Genomic DNA, 23970 nt, shown 5'->3' on the forward strand with positions numbered 1-23970 from the left:
TTCACTTGCTCTCTTGGTGGGTGAGATTGGCGAGTATTCAACTCCAGGACTAATCACTGTGACTTTTCTAAGCAGCCTTGATTTTAATCCCTCCCACCCTTCTTCACCTGACCCCATCAGCATAGCCTTCCATTCCTTCCTGCATTGCACTGAGTGCATCACAGGGAGGGACAGGTTGAACAATGAACGTGACAAACACAGAAACCATCTGCAGCAGAAGGGGAGTGGCCAGTGGAAACAATATCATCGAAGATTCATAAAAACAGCACAGAAGGAGACCATTCGGCCCATTGTGCCTGTGCTGGCTCTGTGAAAGGGCAGTCGTGTTTTGCCCCAGAACCCGGCTTTTTGCCCATAACTGTAAATTGCTCGTCCTCAAGTACCTGTCCAACTCTGTTTTAATATTATGGAATCAGCTTCCACCACCTTTCCTACATTACAGCAGTGACTACACTTTAAAAAGTTCTTCATTGGCTGTAAAGCGTTTTGGGGTGTCCGGTGGTCGTGAAAGGCGCTATATAAATGCAAGTATTTTTTCCACCCAGGTGGAGCGTTCCAGATCCTGACAAGAATGAAAAAGCATTCTTTAATTTGTTAAGTTTCCTTTGTCTTTTGTATGATTTGAGCCTTTGTTATCTGAAAAAAGGGATATTTCTGAGATGTATTGAAAGTGCTGTAATCCCAGTGTCAGCTGTGGCTCAGTGGGCAGCACCCTTGCCTCTCTGAGTCATGAAGGTTGTGGGTTCAAATCCCACTCCAGGGACCTGAGCACAAAAATCTACGCTGACACTCCAGTGCAGTGCTGAGGGAGTGCCGCACTGTTGCCTTTCAGGTGAGGCGTTAAACCGAGGCCCCGTCTTCTCTCTCGGGTACACAGATCCCATGGCACTATTTCGAAGAAGAGCAGGTGTCCTGGGGCCAATATTTATCCCCCAATCAACATCACTGGAAAAACAGATTATTATCACATTACTGTTTGTGGGAGCTTGCTGTGCGCAAATTGACTGCTGCATTGCAACAGTGAATAATACACTTCAAAAAAAGTACTTCATTGGCTGTAAAGCGCTTTGGGATGTCCGGTAGATCCTGACAAGAATGAAAAAGCATTCGTTAAGTTTGTGTGATTTTGAGTCTTTATTATCTGGGGGAAGGGATATTGTGGAGATGCCGGTGTTGGACTGGGGTGGACAAATGTGAGAAGTCACACAACACCAGGTTATAGTCCAACAGCTTTATTTGAGATCACAAGCTTTCGGAGCGCTGCTCCTTCACCTGAGGAGCAGTGCTCCGAAAGCTTGTGATCTCAAATAAAGCTGTTGGACAATAACCTGGTACTGAGATGTGCTACAGCCCTCAGGTGTTGTTTGATAGCTACTGGGACATATTTGCCTGCAGGGGAGGGAGGAGGAGGAGGAGGGGCCTGCCCCTTTAAAAGGGGGCGGGGCCTGGCAGATCACCCCACCGGCAGCCGGCTCTGAAATACCAGGATGGGCGGGAGGGCAGCCCCACAATCGCTGAGTGAAGAGCCGGCGCACACACACCACCATGGGGAAAGCGCTCGCTCTGCTACTCGCCGCCGCCTACTGCAGCGGCTTTGTGCAGCCCATCGCCGACAGTGGTGAGTGGAACCAGGGTGGGTGATGAGTGAGAATGGAGGAACGGAGCCCCCGGGGATGAGTGAGGGGTCTCGGGAGAGAGTGGAGACCCCGGGGATGGGTGAGGGAGGAAAGTGGAGGAACGGAGCCCCGGGTGAGTGGGGATGAGTGGAGCCCTGCGGTTGAGTGAGGGAAGCGGTCTCCCGGTGTTATCCCCGTCGGCTCCTCCTCACCTGTCTCCCGCCTGTTGAGTTTTCCTCCGCGGCCCCTCGTCCATGAGGAGAGGCGCTCGAGCCGCCGCCGCCGCGCGGGTGCCGCCTGCCGATTGGCTGCTATCCGAACAGGCGATGCTTGGGCTCCGCCTCCCGACCAATCGGCAGCGCGGCTCGAGCGGTGGGCGGGGATTGCGCGCGGCGCACTCTGGGAGTTGTAGGCAGCCAGCCGCTGCTCCCCCGGTGAGGGGCGACTGCTGCTTAATATATAACCACCGCGCGCCCCCCCCCCCCCCCTTCCTGGTTTAACACCACAGTCCGTTTATTAAAATAGAAATATCTCTTTAGTGTGGCTCAGTGGGTAGCACTCTCTCTCTCGCCTCCTGAAGTCCGACGGTTGTGGGTTCAAGCTCCCACTCCAGAGACTTGAGCGCTAAAATCTCGGCTGGCGCGCTCCAGTGCAGTGCTGAGGGAGCGCCGCACTGTCGGAGGTGCCGTCTTTCAGATGGGGTGTTCAATCCAGGCCTCCCGTCTGCGCTCTCAGGTGGACGTAAAAGATCCCACGGTACTATTTGAATAAGAGCAGGCGTGTTCTCGGTGTCCTGTCCAATATTTATCCCTCCATCACTAAAACAAAAAACCCAGATTATCTGGTCATTTATCTCATTGCTGTCTGTGGGATCTTGCTGTGTGCAAATTGGCTGCCACTTTTCCCATCTCGACAGGAGACATCCTGAGGTCATGAAATGTGATATGAAAGTTTGTTCTTTCATTATCTTCCTCCTTTAGTAAAGCGTTTAACTGAATGACACAGACTGGGAAGTTCCCACTTTCAGACCTCCGGCTGAGTTAATTGCTATCTGCTGGTCTTGTAAGTTTTGTCAGTACTGCTGGGTTTTTTTTTTTGGGGGGGGGGGGTGGGTGGAGAAGCAGTAAAGCCCCTGAAGTTCCTGCTGCTAAATGCAGTTCCATTGGGAAGTTTGTGTGGTGTGGGTTTCCGGTGAGAACGTGATTAATGCTAGCTGAGATGCCTCTTGCTGTTGAATAGCCTGTTGACCATCCTAGCCTGTTTAAAAATGGCCACTTGGGCAAGTCACTGGAGAGTCTTATTTCCTTGCCTTGCTGAGGGAGTGTGGGCGGGGAAAGAAAGAGGAGACAGTGTCTTTTGTAAGTAAGAGATTTGACACTCATTTGCTGTAATGTCTTTGAGCACACATTGAGCTGTGAGCCATTACCATACCTTGACTGGGTGCTTGCCTATAGGGAATTAAAAAAACTAAGCTCAGTACTACTTAGTGATTCAGCTACAAGATTTTTTTTTTATGAATGAACTTGAGTTAGTTTCATACTGAGAAAGGAATGGACTGGAGGTGAGCTCAGTGTCTAATCAAGGTGGTACAAGTTCGCCTTTTATTTCCCTAAGATTTGTGTTTCCTGTCAGCTCCTTTTGTAAATTTCTAGGTTGTAATAACTTTATTCTGGGAGTGGTGAATTCCCTTAACTACATGCGATACAATTGAAGAACATCAATCAATCAAGCCACTCCTTTTTTAAAAACATATGATAACAGCTTGTGCGGAGCGGCATCTGATTGGCTAACTCGTATGGTGCGATCAGGGTGTCTTCGGTGTTGACTAAGTTACTGTTGATAAACATAGTACTGATTACTCCTGGCTGCCTTTTTGGGTATTGGTGAGAGCAGCAGCAGGAAAAATTAAACCCTGTTGCACCCAGCCCTAAACTAGGACTGCAATAATCCTTCTGAAGTAGGTTTTTAAATCCTCCGGAGACTGATGTAGAAATGTTGCATTCAACCCAGCGGTGTTCATGTTGGCGCTGCAGTGTTGAGGGGGACCAGGTTGTCTTGTGGTGTGTTTAAGCATGAGGCTGCTGTGAATGTGCTGGGCACTAATTGGGAATAAAATTGTAATAGTGTCAAAAAGCTTGCGAAGCAGTGGGAGCCAGCTTTCCAGGGTGCGTGGAGACTCTTGAGTCCAGCTATGCAGTGTTGAAACACGATCAAGTGTTGTGGGGAATGCAAACCCAAGAGGGATTCTGAAGCTTGTAGGCAAAGCATCTTGGCACTTCAGTTACAGAAATGAGCAGTTGTTACAGACACTAACTGCCCCTCCCCAGCACACCCCACTGTATTAAAGGACCTTTGTAGTGGGCATGGCTACAGGGTGGAGCCCTCTGTGGTCGTCTGAAAACCATTGGATGTTGCATGAGGGGGGACAGGAATGCCGCAACAGATGTGATAGTCCTCTGCCGTCCTCTGGAAATGGGCAGTGATAGAGGTGCTGGATGCTGCAGAATTTAATTTAGATGTGATTAGATCACGCTGGGCAGTGGGGGAGTGGGGGAGGGGGTCTTTGCACTGTTAAATAATGCAGTGTTTAAATATAAGTGAGGTGTATTGAATGTCTCATTAGATGATCATGCAGTTAATGCTGTCTCGTCTGATCTGACGGCTGTTGCCTTCAGTTGGTTTTTTTTTCCCCCCCTTTGGCATTGACCCAAGTAAAGTTGACATTGCTCAGGCCCCACAGCATACTAATGGTCAGTTTTGATAACTGATTTGTTTTAAAATCCATCTCTTGGGTATGGAGAATTGGAGGTATTGGTAACTGGGGTTGTCTCATGTTTGGCTGCATCAAGTGTCAATTGAGTGCTCTGCCATTTCAGTCCCTAGTTTCAAATTCATTCTGTTTGTAGTTAGTTCTTTATGATCCAAGTATAATGCAGCTAAAACTGGCAGAACTGTGAATTCTGAGCTGACAGTCATCTAATGCCACGTAGACACCTAGCAGGTGAAGCCCATCTGTAGTTGGCTGAGGTGCCACTCCTACAAGTTTGACTTTAAGGATGTGGTTCCTTCGGTGTGTTCATCCATCGCTCATCGTTGCCGACTAGCAGTGCAACTTGTCTTCTGGAAACTTCTAATGGTGCAGCATAATCATGGAGCTGTCTTTTGTGGCAGAGTATAGAGGGTCGCCCCGGCTGAGCTTTGCTAAGGTGTGTGCAGACATGACTGACAATCAAAACTGGCCATTTGACCCAACCAGTCCATGCTTATTCTGCATGCTCCTGCCCGCACGTGCCTGCCCTGTCCCCAAATTCTTTAGCCTCTTTCCTTCAACAACCTAGCTAGCTTTCTTAAATGTTTTTAAGGTCTCTGCTTCAGTCACTAACTCTAGTAGTGCATCTCGACCAATGTTTTTTTGAGGGGGTGGGGGGAGGTGCAGCTCATTCAAATTTCTGCGCATGTGTGGTTTTTCCATTTTTAAAAGCCGGTGAGCCGGCTGTGCTGGACCTCCACACCGCTGTGAGGCGGCACACTCAACCAGGAACATTGCTCTTGACTTTTTCCTCCTACGTTCTGTCTTAAACCTCTTGCATTTAATCTTGTGTGTGTATATATGTCCCCTTGTTCTACACTCCTCATTCACTGGAAATAATCTGTTTCTGTCTACTGTCCTATCCCTTTATAGTTTTAACACCTCTTATCAAATCTCTCTCAACAAAAAAAGTCAGGGTTTTCTTAGATTCCCAGCCTCCGATGCCTAACAGGGTGAGCAGCTAAGCTGTATAGGCTAGGAATGTCTGTTCTGTACTGCATCAGCTGTTACCTGGGGTAGTGTTGGAAGTGCTGTAATTGGTATCCGTACCCTGGGTTAGTGGTGACAATCCGCCGTTGTTTCCTGATCTTTCCCACTGACTCTCTCCATGTGGATGCCTGGAGAGAACTAGATCCAGGTTGGCTGTGATTCTGTCTGTGTAGTTAACCTGTGTTGTAATTGTGCTTGCGTTGAGGATGATCACTAGTGAGGTTTCAGAGGGTGCCCAGTGCCTGTGGATCTCTAGCTAGTGAATCAGCACTGCAGTTTCTGTGGGTGGTGGTGACTCAATAGAAAAATGAATGGCATCAGTCTGGGATGTGTGGGCAGCAGTGTGCTTAGGATTGGGACTGCTGTCTTTACGCAAACTATTAACTAGTTGTAAAAGGGAAATTTTACTACTGTATTATGTTAAACAACCTGGTACTTTCCTGCGCTATATTTACATCTGACTCGCACGTGGTGGTGGGGGGGAGCTGATGGCTGGGCCGTGGGGGGTCCATGTTTACTTGATTTCTGATTCCAGAAGTAGGTTGAGAAATGCCTGCTGGATGTGTCTTGTGGTGTAACCACCACTGGGCTGGATGGTGCCATGCTAGGAAGATGAAAAGGGGCGAGTGATGTTAAACCTTTGAGCCCAATTACATGTCTTGCCTGATTGCTGCTGTGTATGAACTTGACAGGTTGGACTTCCGACTTTCTCTCCTCCTCCTTTTTCCCCCCCTCAACCACCCCACAAAATCTTGCGTTGTGTTTAATCTTAAACTGCTATGCTGATGGGGATTAAACAAATTGTTGGTCTTGGCTCAGTTGGTATCACTCACTCCTCTGCTGTGGGTTCATGTCCTGCTCAGGATACATGATCAGAAGTTTTCCATATTAGCACTAGCTTTTATAATCTGTGTAGTAAGCATAGATGTGAGCTTGGGAGGGGGGGGGTTGGATCTATATTAGTGACTGGCTGTGTGACTGAGCTGTTAACTGGTGCTGCACAGACCTTGAATGGGTCACTTTTCCCCTCTGCTTTACGTGTGCATTGCACCTTTTAGTCATGCCCTCCCCTAACTCCGTATGTGGCCCCTGAGCGAAGTAGTTTAGTTTCCTAAAGGGTGCTGTAGTTCCACCCTATTGCCCAGTGCTCGTGCCATGCCCTGCCTGTGGGCTTGCTGTAGGAGTGGCAGTGCATGCATTATTACAGCGACGCCGGTCCTTCACAATCGGTTGCATGTCCTGTTAATTTCTGTACTCACTTCCTGGTGTGATTTTTTGGGGGGGCGGGGGGTCCATGGTGTGATTTGTCACTTTGAAATGTGCCGTGATCAGCCAGCCAATCGTGTCCTGTCAGCCTGTCAGCCCACTTTCAGCAGCGAATGGGTGATGTGGGTCACAGCTGGCTGCACTTTCTGGGTGAGTCACAGTGCTGAGTTTTTTTTAAAAAAAAAGTTTTTACTACTAAAGCAGAGATGGGGGGAAAAAAACACCCTGGCTGGAATTTCCGCTTGAGCAGAAGTAATTTCCTTTTAAGGGGGGGCAAGTCTGGAAATACTTGAATCAAAATGCTGATTTCTCTGCCCACTCCACCTAATGTGCACACATTACAAAAGAGAAATTTAAGCTAACCTCCTCAATTTTGTCCTGATATGCAGTATTGGTTTTTTTTGGTGTGAAAAGGGGGTGTCTTGGTGATTTTTTTAATATATAGATGGACAAGGTAGATCTGGAGAATATTATTTTAAACTGCTGAGTAGGGTTAGGGGACACTGATTCAAACCAAGTAAAAGAAATCTTCTCAAGGCAGTGATCAGCACTCTAGACAAATAAGAGACAAAAGCCTTGACACTTAAACAGATGCTGAAATGCAGACTTTAGGGTCTTTCTGAATGGGCTCCATCTTGTGAATAGGTCTGGCACTTTTTTTTTTAAAGGGGAGTGTCCTGCGAGAGTTTCTGTGCAAACTGTGTGGGGGCAGGGGGAAGTAAAGGCCGAACCACGTAGCTGGGGCAGGTCTCAAGCCAGCTAGGAAATTGTGCCGTAGGCTGCAAAACCTGTGGCGTTTCATTTATGCTCTGCAGTTGCACTGAGGCACATGCGATGCTGTCCGGAGCCAGATCCAGCTGATGCATGTCCCTGTGTGTGGATTGAGATTCCAACTAGAATCGCCTGAGTGTGTGCCATTTTGGGATTTACCTTGTTTTCACTTTCTCTCTCTTTTCTTCCCCCCCCCCCCCCCCCCCTAACCAACCCATAGCAGTAAGGGTGACTGTGTTTTTATTTTCAGCAACTGGACTTTGTGATCAGAACCACTTCCGGTGTGGTGACGGGAAATGTATTCGAGTCCACTGGCTGTGTGATGGGCAGTCTGAGTGTGAAGATGGTTCAGACGAGTCAGTGGAGACGTGCAGTAAGTGGCACTTCATTGTATTAAGTGGCAGGTGCTCACTGACTGTTCCGGGGAGTGGATTTGATTTCCCATATCTCGGCTGAACTAGCTTAGCCAGGGCAGTGGTCGGGTGTGCTGCAATTGGGTTTTTCCCCCCTGGGTCAAGGTTCCCATGCCTGGTCCTATCCAGTGCCCCCTGCTGGGAAGTGGATCAGGTCGTGCTGTGACTCCTTCCATAGTCAAATGTTCTTATTTGAATAGGGCCTACTGACTGTACCACAGCAACAGTTGGTGCGAGGAGCAACTGAAGTGGTATGAGGAGAATTGGAGTGTTTACAATAGGTTGGTATAGGGGACAAGGGAGGAATAGAATGCAACGCTCCCCCTAAGGTGTGCGCTGCCTCACATCGATCAGGAGATCCTGCACAGGCCGCTCACCAGCTGTTGCCGCTGGGGAGTTATCCCTGGTGTCCTGGCCAATATTTATCCCTGAACCAACATAACAAACAGATTATTTGGTCATTATCACATTGCTGTTTGTGGGAGCTTGCTGTGTGCAAATTGGCTGCCGTGTTTCCCACATTACAACAGTGACTCCACTTCAAATAGTACTTCATTGGCTGTGAAGCGCTTTGAGACGTCTGGTGGTTGTGAAAGGTGCTATATAAATGCAATTCTTTCTTTAAAGATACTGGGGATGTGCAGCAAATTTAAGAGGATCATGCATGAAACAAAATTCGAGGGAATATTGGTGGAATGGTACAGTAGCACAGTGGTTGTTACTGGACTAGTAATCCAATAGGCCTGGACTAATGATCTGGAGACATAAGTTCAAATCCTGCCACGGCAGCTGGGGAATTTAAATTCAAAATAATAATTATATAAATCTGGAATTAAAAAGCTATTGGTAACCATGAAACTATCATTGGCAGAGCAGGCTCGAGGGGCCAATTGGCCTGCTTCTTATGTTATGGTTACTTGGTAAGAGGATGGTAGGCTTGTAATGTCAAATGCTGCAAATCCTAAAAAAAAAATTTGCTCCAGTAATTGAGGAAGTGCAGGGGGTGACTAGCCTGTAAGGGTAAAGCGGAGCTTTCTGAGCACTAGAACGGAGAATTGAATATGAAGGGAGGATGGACATTATCCTGTGGATGCATTGTGCATCTTCAGATTCTGATTTTTCTTTTATCTTCCAGAGAATAAGACCTGTGGCTCCCTAGAGTTCAGCTGTGGTGGCCGTGTTAACAAGTGTATCCCAGCATCCTGGCGCTGTGACTCCCAAAAAGACTGCGAGAGCGGTTTGGACGAGGAGAACTGCCGTAAGTAATCCTGATTCGCCTCCTGCTCATTCAATTTGCAGGAGGTGTTTCTGACCACTTGCTGGAATACAAACCGTATCTTATGATTGCTCTTTTGCTCAACAGCTGCCCTTGTCTGCAAAGATGATGAGTTTCAGTGCCGGGATGGAAACTGCATCTCTCTGAAGTTTGTCTGTGACGAGGACAGGGACTGTGGCGATGGCAGCGATGAGGTGGGCTGTCCCGAACGGACCTGTGGGCCTCAGATGTTCCAGTGCACCAATAAAGTTTGCATCCCGAAACTCTGGGCCTGCGACGATGACCCGGATTGTCCTGACAAATCGGACGAGTGGCCGCAGAATTGTGGCAGAGTGTCCACGTTTAAGTTGCCCAATCCCTGCTCCACCCTGGAGTTCCACTGTGGCAGTGGCGAATGCATCCACATGAAATGGCGCTGTGATGGCAACACCGACTGCCGGGATAAGTCTGACGAAAAAGGCTGCGGTGAGTTTGTAACTGTCCCTCCTGAGCACGGCCAGTTTTCAATTCTTCCCCACCCTGAGGTGCAGCGTTTTGCATTTTAAATTTTTTTTTAAAGCTAGGATGTACAGAAAGCAAATGGACCTAGAGGCTGGGTTTCCTGCCCCAGGGCCACATATATATTGTGAATCTGTCTGAAGGTACTGTCTGAGTATCTTCTGCAGCTCAAATGGCGACACCCCAGTAGTGTGGGGATTGAACTGCTGCAGAGTTGCCTGCTGCATTTGATAGGAGAAGGGAATAGAGGAAAGAAGCCAGTCTATCTGGCACAGGCACATCTGTCTGAACGACCTCCTCCGGTGATCGGTGACGTTATAAACACTGCCAGACTCTGCTACTAGCAGGAGTTTTGTTTTCAGATATGCACGATACAGGCACTTGGAACTAACTGGGTTTTTTTAAACTTTTTTTTTAGCTGTGGCAACCTGTCGGCCGGATGAATTTCAGTGCAATGATGGGAGCTGTATTCATGGAAGCATGCAGTGTAATAAGGAGTTTGACTGCCATGACCGGAGTGATGAAGATGGCTGTGTAAATGGTAGGTTGCTTTCCTACAAAATTGGTGGGAATTGCCTGTTACCATGTACTCGGCTGAAGTATTGGCATGGGGACTATTGTAAAATGTGGGGTTCTTGTAGACCTGGCTGAGAGCTGAGCGATTACTTCTCTTTCTCCCCTCTTTTTTCTTCCCCCCCCCCCCCCCCCCCCCAAAATGTTGATGTAGGGAGGTGCACTTTGCTTCATCAACAGGGGGGTGTCACTTAGTGGCTTCCCTCCCAGGCTTGGGGTCTGTGTCTGGTCCACATTGCTCACCACTTCCCACATTGGCTACACTGAATATGTCGGTACTCTGAGATGCGCATCCAGACCTCGAATCTTTTTTTTTAAGCCAGGTGTCGCCAGACGAGCTACAGTTAGTGTCGTGGTTTTACAATGCTGTGGTAGTCACATCGGGGAGTGGGGGGGGAAAAAACCTCGTAAGCCCACTGAATCTGTAAATGGAACATGCACATTTTATTTGTGTGCATATTGCTCCCTTTTTTCCCTCTAATTTTCTCATCTCCAGAAGGTGTGATCTCTGGTTTCACCTCTAGTAGCTGCCCTCGATACTTTACCAAATTGCCCATTATTGCTGAGCGCATTGGTAGACAATTGAACAGACTGTGTCCTCACTTGGCATTTGTGTGCGTGCATTTACAACAGGGGTGACTAGTAAGACAGCAGGGAAAAGAATCCTCTCTGCCTTGCTGTTGTGGCCACTTGTATGTGCTCTCCCCTTCCCATTAATATCTGCTAGCTCAACACAGACTGGAGAAGGAACCCATGATCTTTAAAGTTGCTAAAATGTTAAGGGGTGCTGCCCTATACACTCTGAACCCAGGAATGTCATTTGCCACTTCGCTAGTTCATTGTATTGAGTCGTAAACTGTGTGACTCCTGCCTTCTGACAAGCCGCAGGGAACGTGAGCTGTTGTTGGGTCATTAACGTGTTGTCCCATTTCTCAATAGTGACAAAGTGTGAGGGTCCCCACAAGTTCAAGTGCAGGAGTGGCGAGTGCATTCTGCTGGACAAAGTCTGTGACAAACAGCGTGACTGCAGAGACTGGTCAGATGAGCCCCTGAAGGAGTGTGGTACGTCAGAAATTTTACCACGTCTGTTACGATTTTAAGGTCCTTACTGGGCAAGCTTTGGAAGAATTGAGAATCTTGGTTCCTGTAAATTATCTGGTGACTGGACAGCAGCAGAGATGCAAGTTGCAGTTCACCATGTACTTGTAAGAAAGTGAGGGCTTTGGATTGGAGCAGTAACTTAAATCTACTGGGCCTTCACTAGTGAAGCACCTCCTAGGTGCTTAACAACAAAGGAGGGGGTGGGTGGATGTGTATCTGCTAGTGAGCAGAGCATGAGAAGCTTTGGACAGGCTTTGATGCTTTGAAGATGGGGAGAGTAATGAAGTGAAGAGAATTTCAGAATGTGCGGGTTCAAAGCTCTGCCACTATGGAGAGAGGAGGAAGCACGGTGGGCCAGACTCCTGAGAAGGCACGAGCTGGAATGTAGGGCTGGAGGAGAGTGGGGTGAGGAATCCATTGCTGTATCGGGATGTGATCGATCAGGTGAGGTTCATTGGGTTAAGTTGAAGCTAATGGCTTTGATTTCTGCTCTCTCTAGGCGAGAACGAATGCCTGAATGAAAATGGTGGCTGCTCACACATCTGTAAAGATCTGAAGATCGGCTACGAGTGTCTCTGTCGACCTGGCTTCAGACTGGTTGATAATACCAAATGCGAAGGTACAAATAAACTTGCCTCATCCTATCCAGTGTCTGTTCTGTCACAGGGCTCTGCTGTACTAGCGAGCTGTTGAAAGTGGCCAGACTTGTTCTGACATCTTGTTTCTTTTCAGATATCGATGAGTGCGAGAACCCCGACGCGTGCAGCCAGAGCTGCATCAACCTGGAAGGTGGATTCAAGTGCGAGTGTAACGAGGGCTATTACATGGACCCAGTGACCAGGCAGTGCAAAGCTGTTGGTGAGCACCACTTCTAGAGATTCTGCATGGCCTTAAGTTTGAGATCTAGCAGCTGGAGCAATCTGCATTCTTAATAGTTTGGACCAATGTACACCCCCCCCCCCCCTGCAATTTTTAATTTGGTTGTGTGGTCCCTTTAACAGGCTGTGCAGCCCATTCAAAGTTTTGCGCATGCTTGAAATTTCACATTGGAAAATCCAGTCCCGGGCTGCGTGCAGCCCACAGCGCAGCTTCGAGGGAACGTTAGTTTGGACCCTTGCTGGTCTGGATGCCACGAAGTTAAATTGTAACGCCTTTCCTCGCCTGCATTGCTGCTTGGATTGCATCCAGTAGAAGTGTGTGTATCCACGGCTGGTTATTGGCATCACCTGCCTGGTTAAAAGGCAGCACGGGCAGCCTGTGCCCTCCTTCCTGACGCTGGTTCTGTAACCAGACACCAGGACGTCAATAATTTGTTTCTTTTTTTTCTCTTTGCCAAGTTTCTGACTTTAGTTAGAGTTGTTCTGGTGTATATAGGATTAGAAAATCAATTTGTTGGTTCGTCAGAGGTCAGCACTTGCCAGCTTGCGTGTGTACAGTGTGTAACCTTCATTAAGATCAGCACGTGTCACCAGCTTGCAAGCGTACAGCGTATGACCTGGAGTCATATGGTTTTTAAAACTATGGGCTTGATGTATGAACTGGTTGAATCTTACTCTTACTCATTTTGGTGTCTCAGGTACAGTTGCATACTTGTTCTTCACCAACCGGCATGAGGTCAGGAAGCTGACCCTCGATCGGAGCGAGTACACACAGCTGATCCCCAGGCTGAAGAATGTGGTGGCGCTGGACATGGAGGTGGCTGCAAACAAGATCTATTGGGCTGACCAGTCGCAGAAAAAAATCTACAGGTGCGATACTGTCAGTAGCTTGGAGGCTGTGGGGATAGAGATGGCCAGTAATTCCGATGTGATCCTGACTGCCTCCATGAGCATCTCTTGCCCCTTGTTCTGGCCTATTGGGTACAAAGCATTCTGGAGACCAAACTATATTGGGGATCAGATAAGGTAGATCGAGGGGAAACTATTTCTGCTGCTTGGGGCATCTAGGACTAGGGGGCATAGTCTAAATTAGAGCCAGACCTTTTCAGGAGTGGAATCACTTCTACACACACAGGGTGGTAGACATTTGGAACTTGTCTGCAAATGGCAATTGATGCTAGATCAATTCATTTTATATCTGAGATTGATAGCTTTTTGTTAACCAAAGATATTAAGGGATATGGGGAAAAGTTAGGTCACAGATCAGCCATGATCTCATTGAATGGCAGAACAGGCTCAAGGGGCTAAATGGCCTACTCCTGTTCCTATGTATATTCCCCTGAAAGAGTTTTGCACAGACGGCAGAAATCCTTCGCTCTGCAGGCTTGTTAAAGGAATGCTGGAGTGAATCCACCTCCTTATGGTAAAATCTCAAAACACCAGCTCAAGATTCAAATTCAATCTCTAGCCTCCAGTAATTTGGAACTTGTTTTATCAACCTCCTTATTTCTTGGTTTGATCATGTAATTTTTTTTTCTCTTCCCCAGTGCCCACATGGACAAAGCGGAGAGCTCTTCCCATCATTTTACAGTGATTGAGACTGAAATCGAGGCCCCGGACGGCCTGGCTGTCGACTGGATTCACCAGAACATCTACTGGACAGATTATTCCACCAGCACCATCTCTGTCGCTAACACGGCTGGAACAAAGAGGAAGGTCCTGTTTAAAGAAGAGCTTTCGAAGCCCAGGGGCATTGTGGTGGATCCAGTTCATGGGTACGAGTCATTTCTGGACCAAAGCTTGGGGGGGGGGGTGGAGTTTGAGAGTAAAGGTGTCTATATAATGGTGGCAGGCTGCTGGGACCATATCTTGATGCAGTAACTTGCTGTGTGGGGTTTGTCCTCCTCCTGTTGCTACATTAGTTAAGCCATTTGTACTGCTATCTTCTAATTGCCAGATAGAGGGACAGAAGTCTTGAATTGGGTCAATTGGCTTTTTTTAATGTGTTGGGGGAAATCAAAGGAATCTGGTGAAGCTCAGCAAAAAAGTGGTGTTCTGCCTGGGTTTAATGGGTAACTCTAGCCAGCACTGAGCTACGATAATATCAAGAGTTCACCCCTATCTTCAGACTGCAGATATGTTTTTGGGAGGGGGGGGTGGTGTGTGGAACAGCAAAGGGTTTAGGTGCCTTTCTTGACTTTGTTTTGTTTTCTAGTTGGTACAGCACTGATGATCCAACATGAATCTTTGTTCAGGGAGTTTTAATTACTGATTCTTTTCCCACCAGCTTTCTGTATTGGAGTGATTGGGGGACCCCGGCCAAGATTGAGAGAGGTGGTTTGAATGGAGTGGACCGGATGCCGCTGGTCACTGCAGGGATTAAATGGCCAAATGGAATCACGCTGGGTAAGTGTCGGACCTGGGGGGGGGGGGGGCAATAGCGTTCCGAGTTGGGGGGGGAAAGCAGTCTTCCAAGTGCAGATCTTCCAAGTCGAGTTTAGATATTGTGTTGTCTCCAATTGAGCTAGATCTCTGGGGTTGCCAGTGATTTTCCTAATTCTGCACTGCAGGCTTGGGTGAGGTACTTGCTGGGTATCGGTGATTCTAAAACATCGTGATTGGGAGTTACATGGGGGATATTCCCCTTTGGTCTCGGTTTGGACCGTGTTGGGGCTGTGTGTGACTGTGCTCTGTGCTTGTTTCAGACTTGGTGAATCAGCGACTCTACTGGGTGGACTCCAGCCTGCACACTTTGTCCAGTATCGGTGTTGCTGGAGACAACAGGAAGACTCTGATCATCTCTGAGGACAAGCTGGCTCATCCCTTCTCTGTGGCTCTGTTTGAGGTGAGTGGACCTTGTGACTTTAATGTCGGTTTCAGATCTTGCTTCAATTCTAATGGATCAGCGTTGCGGTCAAGATTTGTGTCTGAGGGGGGAAATACCCAAGGGGCTGAGCAACGGGGGTACAGTAGTTTAGTGCTTGTTACTGGACTAGTCATCCAGAGCTCAAATCCCATCATCGCGGTTTGAGAATTTGAATTCAGTTTTAAAAGCTGATACAGGTAGACTACCCTTTATCCGGACTTCCGAAAACCGAAACCCTCAAAAAACCTTCGGTTTTTAGAGGGTTCCAGTTGCGGAAGTTCGGATAAAGGGTAAGTCGTGCGCACGACCGCCCCGCCGACCCCGACAACCGCGGACCCCGACAACCGCCGACCCCGACTGACTTACGCTGAGCGTCAGCGTAAGTCGTGCGCACGACCCCCCCCCCTGCCGACCCACCATCTGAAATTCTCCTTTATCCGAAACTCGGCTGGTCCCGAGGTTTTCGGATAAAGGATAGTCTACCTGTATCCGTAAAAGTGGAATAACTGGAATCTATCGGATTGTTATTAAAAACCCAACTGGTTCACTAATGCCTTTTGGGGAGGAGGGGCGGCAAGGAAACGTGCTGTCCTTGCCTAGTCTAGCCTTGCCTAGTCTAGCCTATGTGACTCCAGCCCCTCCATAGCTGATTCTTAACTTCCCTCAAGTGCCCCTAGCAAGCCACCAGCGATTCAAGAAAGCCCACCACCTTCTCTGGCCAACTAGGGATGGGCAATAAATGCCAGCGATGCAGGTTTTTGGAATAAATGGGTGGCTCTGATGTGGGGGCAGCACTAGTGTGATGGATTTATATTTTAATATTTTTTGGCTTGTTTCATCCTGCTTTTTAATATTGATCTGCAACAGGCTGTGATCAATTTGCCTGTGGGTATTGGTGAAACTAGCCCTGATGCGACCCAAGTCTCACTTGGCAATGCTGCTATACACTGAGCCAGGGACCCTGGAGCTCTGGCTGGCGATGTGACTTATAGTGAAATCTGACACTTGGTTTAAAAATAACATGCCATTGAAAAATAGCTCTAGCTCTTGTTCAGATGGGTTTGCAATCTGTCCGTGTTGTCCTCTCTCTGACAGCTCTGGATATGTTCATTGCGTCTTTTCGGAGATGGTTGCCTTAATTTTGCTGATGGGTTTTTCCTCCTCCCACCTATTATTTTTTAGGATAAGATTTTCTGGACTGACACGGATCATGAGGCCATTTTCAGTGCCAACAGGCTCACGGGGGGCAATATCCTAACCGTCATCGAGAACCTGGATGGTCCTCAGGATATTGTCCTCTACCACCATCTCCGACAACCCAAAGGTCAGTATGTTCAAGGACGTTCCTTGTTTTCAAACTGAGCAGCGGAATAGTTCAGTGCCGATCTCGTTGCCCCCATTGTGAAGCTCCGACGAACAATTTTTGACCGTTCTTGCCCTCCAGTATGTTTAAACCCAGAACTGAGAACCTTCAGATGGTTTCAGTGCCATTGCACCTGCAAAAATTCAACCTGTTTTAATATCTGGGCTTTCAGTACCCCAATTCTGCTTTTCTTCAACTTTCACGTGAAACAGCTGATGAAGAACCTAAAGCCAAATATTTTGTGGGGCAGTCTACTGCTACTCCTATACACTCTCTGGTTGTTGCTGTGGATGCATTTGTTCATCAGCTGTTTTAATTGCTCCACCATTGACAGCCGTGCTTTTAGCTGCCTCGGCCCGAAGCTCTGGAATTCCTTCCCTAACTATCTTCTCCTTTAAAACCTACCTCTTTGACCAAGCTTTTGGTCACCTGTCTAATATCTCCACTCGTGCGAAGCACCATGGTACTTTGACTACATTAAGGCGCTATAGAAATGAAAGTGGCGGTTGTTGCATTACACTCTCGCAGTATGTTTTAGTAAGCTCTGTATGTGACCAGTGTGTTTTCTTCCCACCCCCCCCCCCCCCCCCCCAGGTGTTAACTGGTGTGAGCAGAACGGGCAGGTAAACGGTGGTTGTGAGCACCTGTGCCTTCCAGCACCGCAGATCAATGTTCATTCTCCAAAGTACACCTGCGTTTGTCCTGATGGCATGCAACTGGGGCCAGACATGAAGCGCTGCATCCCAGGTTCGTGCCTCTGATCTATAACTGGTCTGTTTTGCTCGTTTGATGCTAGGATGTTGCACGTTTAATCGGGGCAAGTATTAAACAGCTTGCATTAATTCTCGGAGGGGGGGGGGTTGCGGGTTGGAGGCAATGTTCCCTCTCCACTGCGCAGCCACGCAGTAAAGGGCAAGGTCCCATGCAAGCCGCTCAGACTTCTCCATTGTAAATACCACGGTGCACATAAATTTAAAGGGGCCCCTCACTAAGACCGGCTATACAGAACAAAGCACCGCTTACAGGGAACATTGGATGGAGAAGAGAAGTCCCAAAGCACCTCAGGCCTAAGGGAAAAATGGACACTAGCCATAGAAAATGATAGTGATTGGTGACCAAAAGCTTGGTCAGAGGTAGGTTGTAAAGGGGCCTTTTAAAGGCGAGGGACGGTGGAGAGGCAGAGGGAGGAAACCGGTTTGATACTTCAGGAAAGGGAGTTTAATGGGGTGGCAGTTTGCAAGGATTTGTGTTGAGGGGGTGATCATGACCGTCTTGAAAGGGGAGCAATAATTCCTGAGAAGGAACCATTTAACTCCGTACTGCCCCCTCCCAGGTTACGCCTGGTGATTGTAGAGATCAGACTGTTGTCGCTGCACATACTGACCCATGTTTATCATCTTTAGCTGTTGATGTGCCTACTGCCAAGTTGAGCACAGCCAAAACCTTAACTGGTCCGAACCGTACTGAGCCCACCACCAGCACCAGCAGCAAAATGATCGTCCAGCCCTCCAAAGCTACCAACGTTTCATCAGACCGCGCTGAGCCCACCGTGCACCCCACCCTCCCCGAGATGCTCACCATGTCGCATCAAGGTACAACTCTTTTTAGCTGCTTTATTCACTAGGTGCTTTTTTGTTTAAAAAGGCTTGGGAAAGATTGGGAAAACGGGAAGTGCAACGAGACCTGGGTGTCCTTGTGCACCAGTCGCTGAAGGTAAGCATGCAGGTGCAGCAGGCGGTTAAGAAGGCAAATGGTATGTTGGCCTTCGTAGCGAGAGGGTTCGAGTACAGGTGCAAGGATGTCTTGCTGCAGTTGTACAGGGCCTTGGTGAGACCATGCTTTGAGTATTGTGCAGTTTTGGTCGCCTTATCTCAGGAAGGATGTTCTTGCCATGGAGGGAGTGCAGCAAAGATTCACCAGACTCCTACCTGGGATGGCAGGAACGACGTAGGAGGAGAGATTGGGTCGATTGGGCTTATACTCGCTGGAGTTTAGAAGAATGAGAGAGGATCTCATTGAAACTTATAAAATTCTAACAGGACTGGACAGACTAGATGCAGGAAGGATGTTCCTGATGGTCGGGGAGTCCAGAACCAGGGGTCACAGTCTAAGGATAAGGGGTTAGCCATTTAGGACTGAAATGAGGAGGAATTTCTTCACCCAGAGAGTGGTGAACCTGTGGAATTCTCTACCACAGAGGGCAGTTGAGGCCAATTCATTAAATATATTGAAGAAGGAGTTGGATATATTTCTTAAGGCTAAAGGGATATGGGGAAAAAGCAGGGACAGGGTACTGAATTTGGATGATCAGCCGTGATCTCATTAAATGGCAGAGCAGGCTCCAGGGGCTGAATGGCCTACTCCTATCTTCTATGTTTCTATGCTTGTCCTGAACCAATGTTCCCTTGTGGCCACACAGTAATGGAAGGTCAAACGCAGGCCGCTCACTGGCTTTTTCCATTGTAAATGCCGCACCTGCACAGAAATTTAAAGGAGCGCACATTAAAAGAAACAGGCTGCACGGAACAAAGTGCAGCTTACAGGGGTCGTTGCTTTGAACTGCTAATAGAAATCTTAGTGGAATGCACTTTTTTTTTTTTCAGGCCGCTTATCGTTTTTTGTTTCTTTTGCAGCGCGGAATGAGGTCGCGGCAGAGGCTGCTACAGAAAGCCGCAAAGGAGCTAACGCGTTGTGGATCGTTCTACCACTAGGTAAGTTCGGCTAAGACTGGGGTTGTAAATAAGATCAGGACCACACGAGTGGATTGCAGCTCTAGTAGCCTGTGTGAAAATGCCATGTTGTAGAGGGCAGGGTCGGCTCGTAGCTCCAGTGCCGATCTATTCTCAAAAGCGGGTGCGGCCTACATCAAATTCACCTTGGCTGCTGGTGCCATCCTGCCCCGATGGGCACAGTTTGTACAGGGTGATGGGTGAGAAGATGGTTTGGGGTGGTGGGAAGAAGGCAAAGCTCCTCATCCTGAGGTCCTGCTGCAAACAGGAATGTATATCTAGAGCTGTCGCTCCATGGTGTCCTGTCAGTACTTCTGCCCTACCCTGCCCAGTTAAGTCTGTCCAGTATTGGCCTGTGTTGTGCACCGAAATCTCTGGGAAGGTGATGGTTAAACTGTTCTTCCTTTCCCCAGCAATCCTGTCGCTGCTCGGCACTGCTGCTTATTTCGTGTGGAAAAACTGGAGATTGAAGAACACCAACAGCATAAACTTCGATAACCCTGTCTACCAGAAGACCACTGAAGATGACGAGGTCCACATCAGCCGGAACCAGGTCGGCTACACATATCCCACGGTGAGCCACCACTGTTTAAAGCTGAAGCAAACCGATTTAAAAATCCGAGACTTCCAGTGAAACTGGTTTCCATGCAACATGTTCCCACTGTCCCTCTCCTGAGATGGTTTAAGAAACCTACCAACCTCCCATGGCGGAAGCTGAATGTGGGCTATTGTCAGTCAGGTCCTAGCTGAGCCAGAAAATCCTTCAGTGTATGTGTATAATTAGAGAAGACACCAATACCTTCAGCTGTGGCTCAGTGGGCCGCACCCTCGCCTCTGACGGTTGTGGGTTCAAGTCCGACTCTAGAGACTTGAGCACAAAAATCTAGGCTGACACTCCCAGTGCAGTACTGAGGGAGTGCCGCACTGCCGGAGGTGCCATCTTTCAGATGAGACGTTAAACCGAGGCCCCATCGACTCGCTTAGGTAGACATAAAGGATCCTATGGCACTTTTGGAAGAAGAGCAGGGGTGTTCTTCCTGGTGTTCTGGCCAATATTTATCCATCAAGCAACACCACTAAACCCAATTATCTGGCCATTATCACGTCGCTGTTTATGGGAGTTTGCTGTGTGCCAATTGGCTGCTGCGTTTCCTACATTACAATGACTACACTTCAAAAGTGATTAATTGGCTGTAAAGTGCTTTGGGAAGTCATGAAAGGTGCTATAGAAATGTAAGTCCTTTTTCTTTCCCACCCCTGGGAACCTTCAATGAAGGACTTGTCTCTCCAGTAGGGCATGAATGACAGCCTGGCTTCTGATCAACCTGTTGCTACAACAGCAGGGCTGAGATCAGAAGCTCTGACAGGGATGGGGGGCTGAATTGGCTTTCCATTGTGCTGCATGTTTGTTGGTGCATGGAGGTGGTATTGCACAGTGCAGGGGTGAGTGATTTGTCACCAGATTGATTTTAGCCCATTTAATCTGATCCATTCCATATTAACTTCCTCTCTAACATCCACCAGGGCAGGCACTGGAGTCCTTTTTTTTTTGTCTAATGTCTCAAAGTATGACCTGACACTTTTTTAGTATCCTAGATTGTGTGCTCAAGTCTTTTTTTTTTGTGGGTTTGAATATGCAGCCTTCTGACCCAAGAGAGACCCAGGCTATCAGATGAACCTAGGTAGATGATGACCAGCACACCAGACTTTACAGTTGCTTTATTTCATGTACCAAATCCTTTTTTATGCACTAACTTGTGGGCCCTTTAGTGTTCATGCAATAACTAAATCCCCATCTCTTGCAGAGAGCGGTCGTGAGCTTGGAAGACTATGGTGCTTGATGCAAGGAGCCTGATGCAAAGTGCCTCACGATAGCAACATGCTGCTTTTGGATCTAGAATTTTAATTCTGCTGTTTCACCCATCCTCCAGACCTCCCAAGTTCATTTTTTTTTTCCCCCACCTACTCTATCCCACCCCTTTTTAGCGGAGCTACTCCGCATGCAAGGTGCTGGTTAGGGTGTTAATTGTTTTTTTGCACTCTGCCATCACTGTGGACATTTTATTGTGATTGGGGTTTTTTCTAAAAACTCAAACTTCAGGTATGACTTGAAGTCTCTCTCTCGTAAAGTGCAAGAAATTTTCTTTTGGGATTAAAACCTTTTCCTAAAGACTCCTGCCCAAGGTGGCTGATCTCTGAAATGAAGTCGAAAGTGGACACTGATCAGTGCGGTTTAAAGTCACTGACTGAAAAGGAGAACGGTGATTGAAGATTAAGTATGCTACAGATTGTATATAATGTTAGTCTGAGACTCCTATTGCCTAAAAATTTGTATATTTTGTAAATCTCCTGTTTTCTCCCAGTGTAAAGCTATATCACAAGGAGCGAGCTGGAATTCCACTCCCCCTGACCTACCATCCCTTTTAATGCAGTTGGTTGCCACCTTAAGATGGCCGACTCTTGCCTTTGAGGTGGCTCGCTTTCTTTTTAATATTAGAAGCCCAGGTTTTTTTAGGATCCAGTGCAAGTTTGTACCCAGAATTGAGCTTTACTTTATATAAGAAATACACTAAGCAGCTATTGTGTTTCTTTACAGTTCACTGGCCTCGATCAGAATACACTGCACTTTTCCTGAAGGCTGTGTTTCTGCCAAACACTGCACTTGCCGTCCTCCCTCTTGATGCTATTTGTGGGACACTTGCTCTGGACACTGGCTCTATTTGTGTCTCCTTTTTACACTTTTCCCCCCCTTCCCCTGGCTTCTGAGCCTGACCCTCCTTGCAAAAAGGTTGGTTGCCAGCCCACAAGCTTGGGGGCCCCAGCTCGCCCTGATTTTTGATTTGTAAATAATTGTGTATATTGTACAGTTTTTTTGCAGAAGGAAATGTTGAGTAATTGCAGTGTTGGTTCATGTTTAATGTATTTGATTATTTATTCTGTATCCTGGAGCCTCCAGTGACCGGTTACTGTAAAGCCCCAGACAGGATCCTGTCATGCAACTCCAGCAGTGCATTGTGGGAATGGACCATGCCACTGTTGCGAGAATCAAATCCCACAATGCCCTGGGCTGCGTTTTAATTGCTACATCCCTTCCTGCGCACAACCCAACTTAGTCTCTTTTTTTATGTAAATGTTTACAATGGCTGCTTTGACGGCATGTTTTGCTAAATAGTTTTGTCTTTCTACTTGTTAAATTTACACTCAAAGAACATATATTTATTTATAAAAAGGAATAAATGTTTAATAAAAAAAATGTTGAAAATTTAGTGTTGCTAAAGTGGAACCCATTCCACTGGAGGTGACTACATTCCCAGGCAGCATCTCTACCTTACTGACCAAATGAAGGCAGGGGGCCCCCTTATCACTGATTATAGCCAGAATCTAGAATCTTGTGCCCACGCAGTCCCAACCGGTGTTTTTTGAAGGAGACTGGTGTAGGATTCTGTGTTTTTGTGCTAACTGGCCATAGTATGGCCTCACTCCGTGCACCATTCACCATGATGCTGCTGTCGTGTCTGCATATGTGAATGAAGAGCTTGTGCCCTTCAGTATGTCTAATGCCAGGGTCTGGGAGGCAGCTGGGAATTGAGATCCCAGCTTGGGGCATCCTCCTGCACCTGCCTCTGTCAGTAATGTGGGGCATAGGGATAAAGTGCCTCCCTTGCCCCAGGGCTGATGTGGATGTCTTGCTCACCTTCGAGGTGGTTCAGTGACTGTATTGACCTGCCGTATTGGTGAACCTTTTAATTTTCTTGTCTGTGTTCTGTGCAAATGCCTTGCTACCTCTGCTGCCATATCACTGGTGTCATACTTGACCTGAACTTGCCATTTTGTTTTTCCGAGACTCTACTATCTACAAGTTTTTAAGTGAGTTCATGGGTATTTATATACGGAGTCAATATTGTGACTCAAAATCTTACAGTAATCCATTCCATTTTAAGTTCCTTATTTTCCAACACCCCGGGCCCCCATAGCAAGCGTGAAAGAATCTGACTAGCTGTCCATTTCCTAAACCCTTTGGGTTTGTGTAAACCCCACCCCATAGATTTGGGGCTGTTTGTGTGATGTAGTCTAAATCCTGGTGACTGTTTCCTCCTTGTTTGTACCAACAATCAACTGAATAAAGTGATTTTAAAACTGCTGCCATGGCATTTTGTAGGTTTAATTCTCACTTGGAAAAAGTTTCAAATAATTGCACCCACTTGACTGTGCTCATGGTTAGAGTCCTGATTTTTGAATGTCAACCTATTTTATAAAGATACTCCTGTCCTATGTGTTGCCATACCCACCTCCTAGCTAGCACCAAGACTGTTTACTTCCATTTTAGCAGCAATTGTCTCACCCCACTTCCATGGACACTGATTCACACTTTCTTGTTGCATCTACACAATGTCCTTCTTGCTAGCCCATGCCTAGTGGCTACCTAATGGTAACGGGGTTCATTATTCAGCTTTGAGGTTGCTATCCTGGACACTGCGCACAAGGTCAAGTTTAGGTGTTCGCCTTGACTGAGGGTAACGCACTCGCCTCCGAGTCAGAAGGTTGAAGTCCCACTCCAGACACCTGAGCAAATAAGCTAGGCTGACGCTCCAGAGCAGTACAGGAGGGAGTGCTGGAGGTGCTGTCTTTTGGATGAGACATTAAACCGAAGCCCCGTCTGCTCTCTGTGGATGTAAAAGATCCCACGGCACTCTTCAAAGAAAAGCAGGGGAGTTCTTCCCCAGTGTCCGGGCCAACATTTATCCCTCGCCACAAACTGCTTGCTGGCAGTTTATCTCATTGTCAAGTTGCAGAACCTTGTAGGAAAACTAGCCCCTTGGG

At 47.6% G+C, this 23970-nt stretch overlaps 1 protein-coding gene across 1 annotated transcript; it reads left to right on the plus strand.

Moving 5' to 3' along the window:
• Positions 1-1487: 1487 nt before the first annotated feature.
• On the plus strand, positions 1488-23291 carry LOC147097657 (low-density lipoprotein receptor-like). The gene is made up of 18 exons (XM_085971652.1): positions 1488-1618; positions 7703-7825; positions 9001-9123; positions 9229-9606; positions 10058-10180; positions 11152-11274; positions 11813-11932; positions 12046-12171; positions 12890-13061; positions 13739-13966; positions 14479-14597; positions 14897-15036; positions 16240-16381; positions 17015-17167; positions 17824-18012; positions 19054-19131; positions 19563-19723; positions 20955-23291. The coding sequence occupies exons 1-18, from the start codon at positions 1546-1548 to the stop codon at positions 20988-20990; spliced, it is 2607 nt and encodes an 868-aa protein (XP_085827778.1). The 5' UTR covers positions 1488-1545; the 3' UTR covers positions 20991-23291.
• The last annotated feature ends 679 nt before the right edge of the window (positions 23292-23970 follow it).

This window comes from Somniosus microcephalus, chromosome 31, assembly GCF_052327205.1.
Source record: "Somniosus microcephalus isolate GS21.2 chromosome 31, FLI_Smic_1.0, whole genome shotgun sequence".
Taxonomy (NCBI): Eukaryota; Metazoa; Chordata; class Chondrichthyes; order Squaliformes; family Somniosidae; genus Somniosus; species Somniosus microcephalus.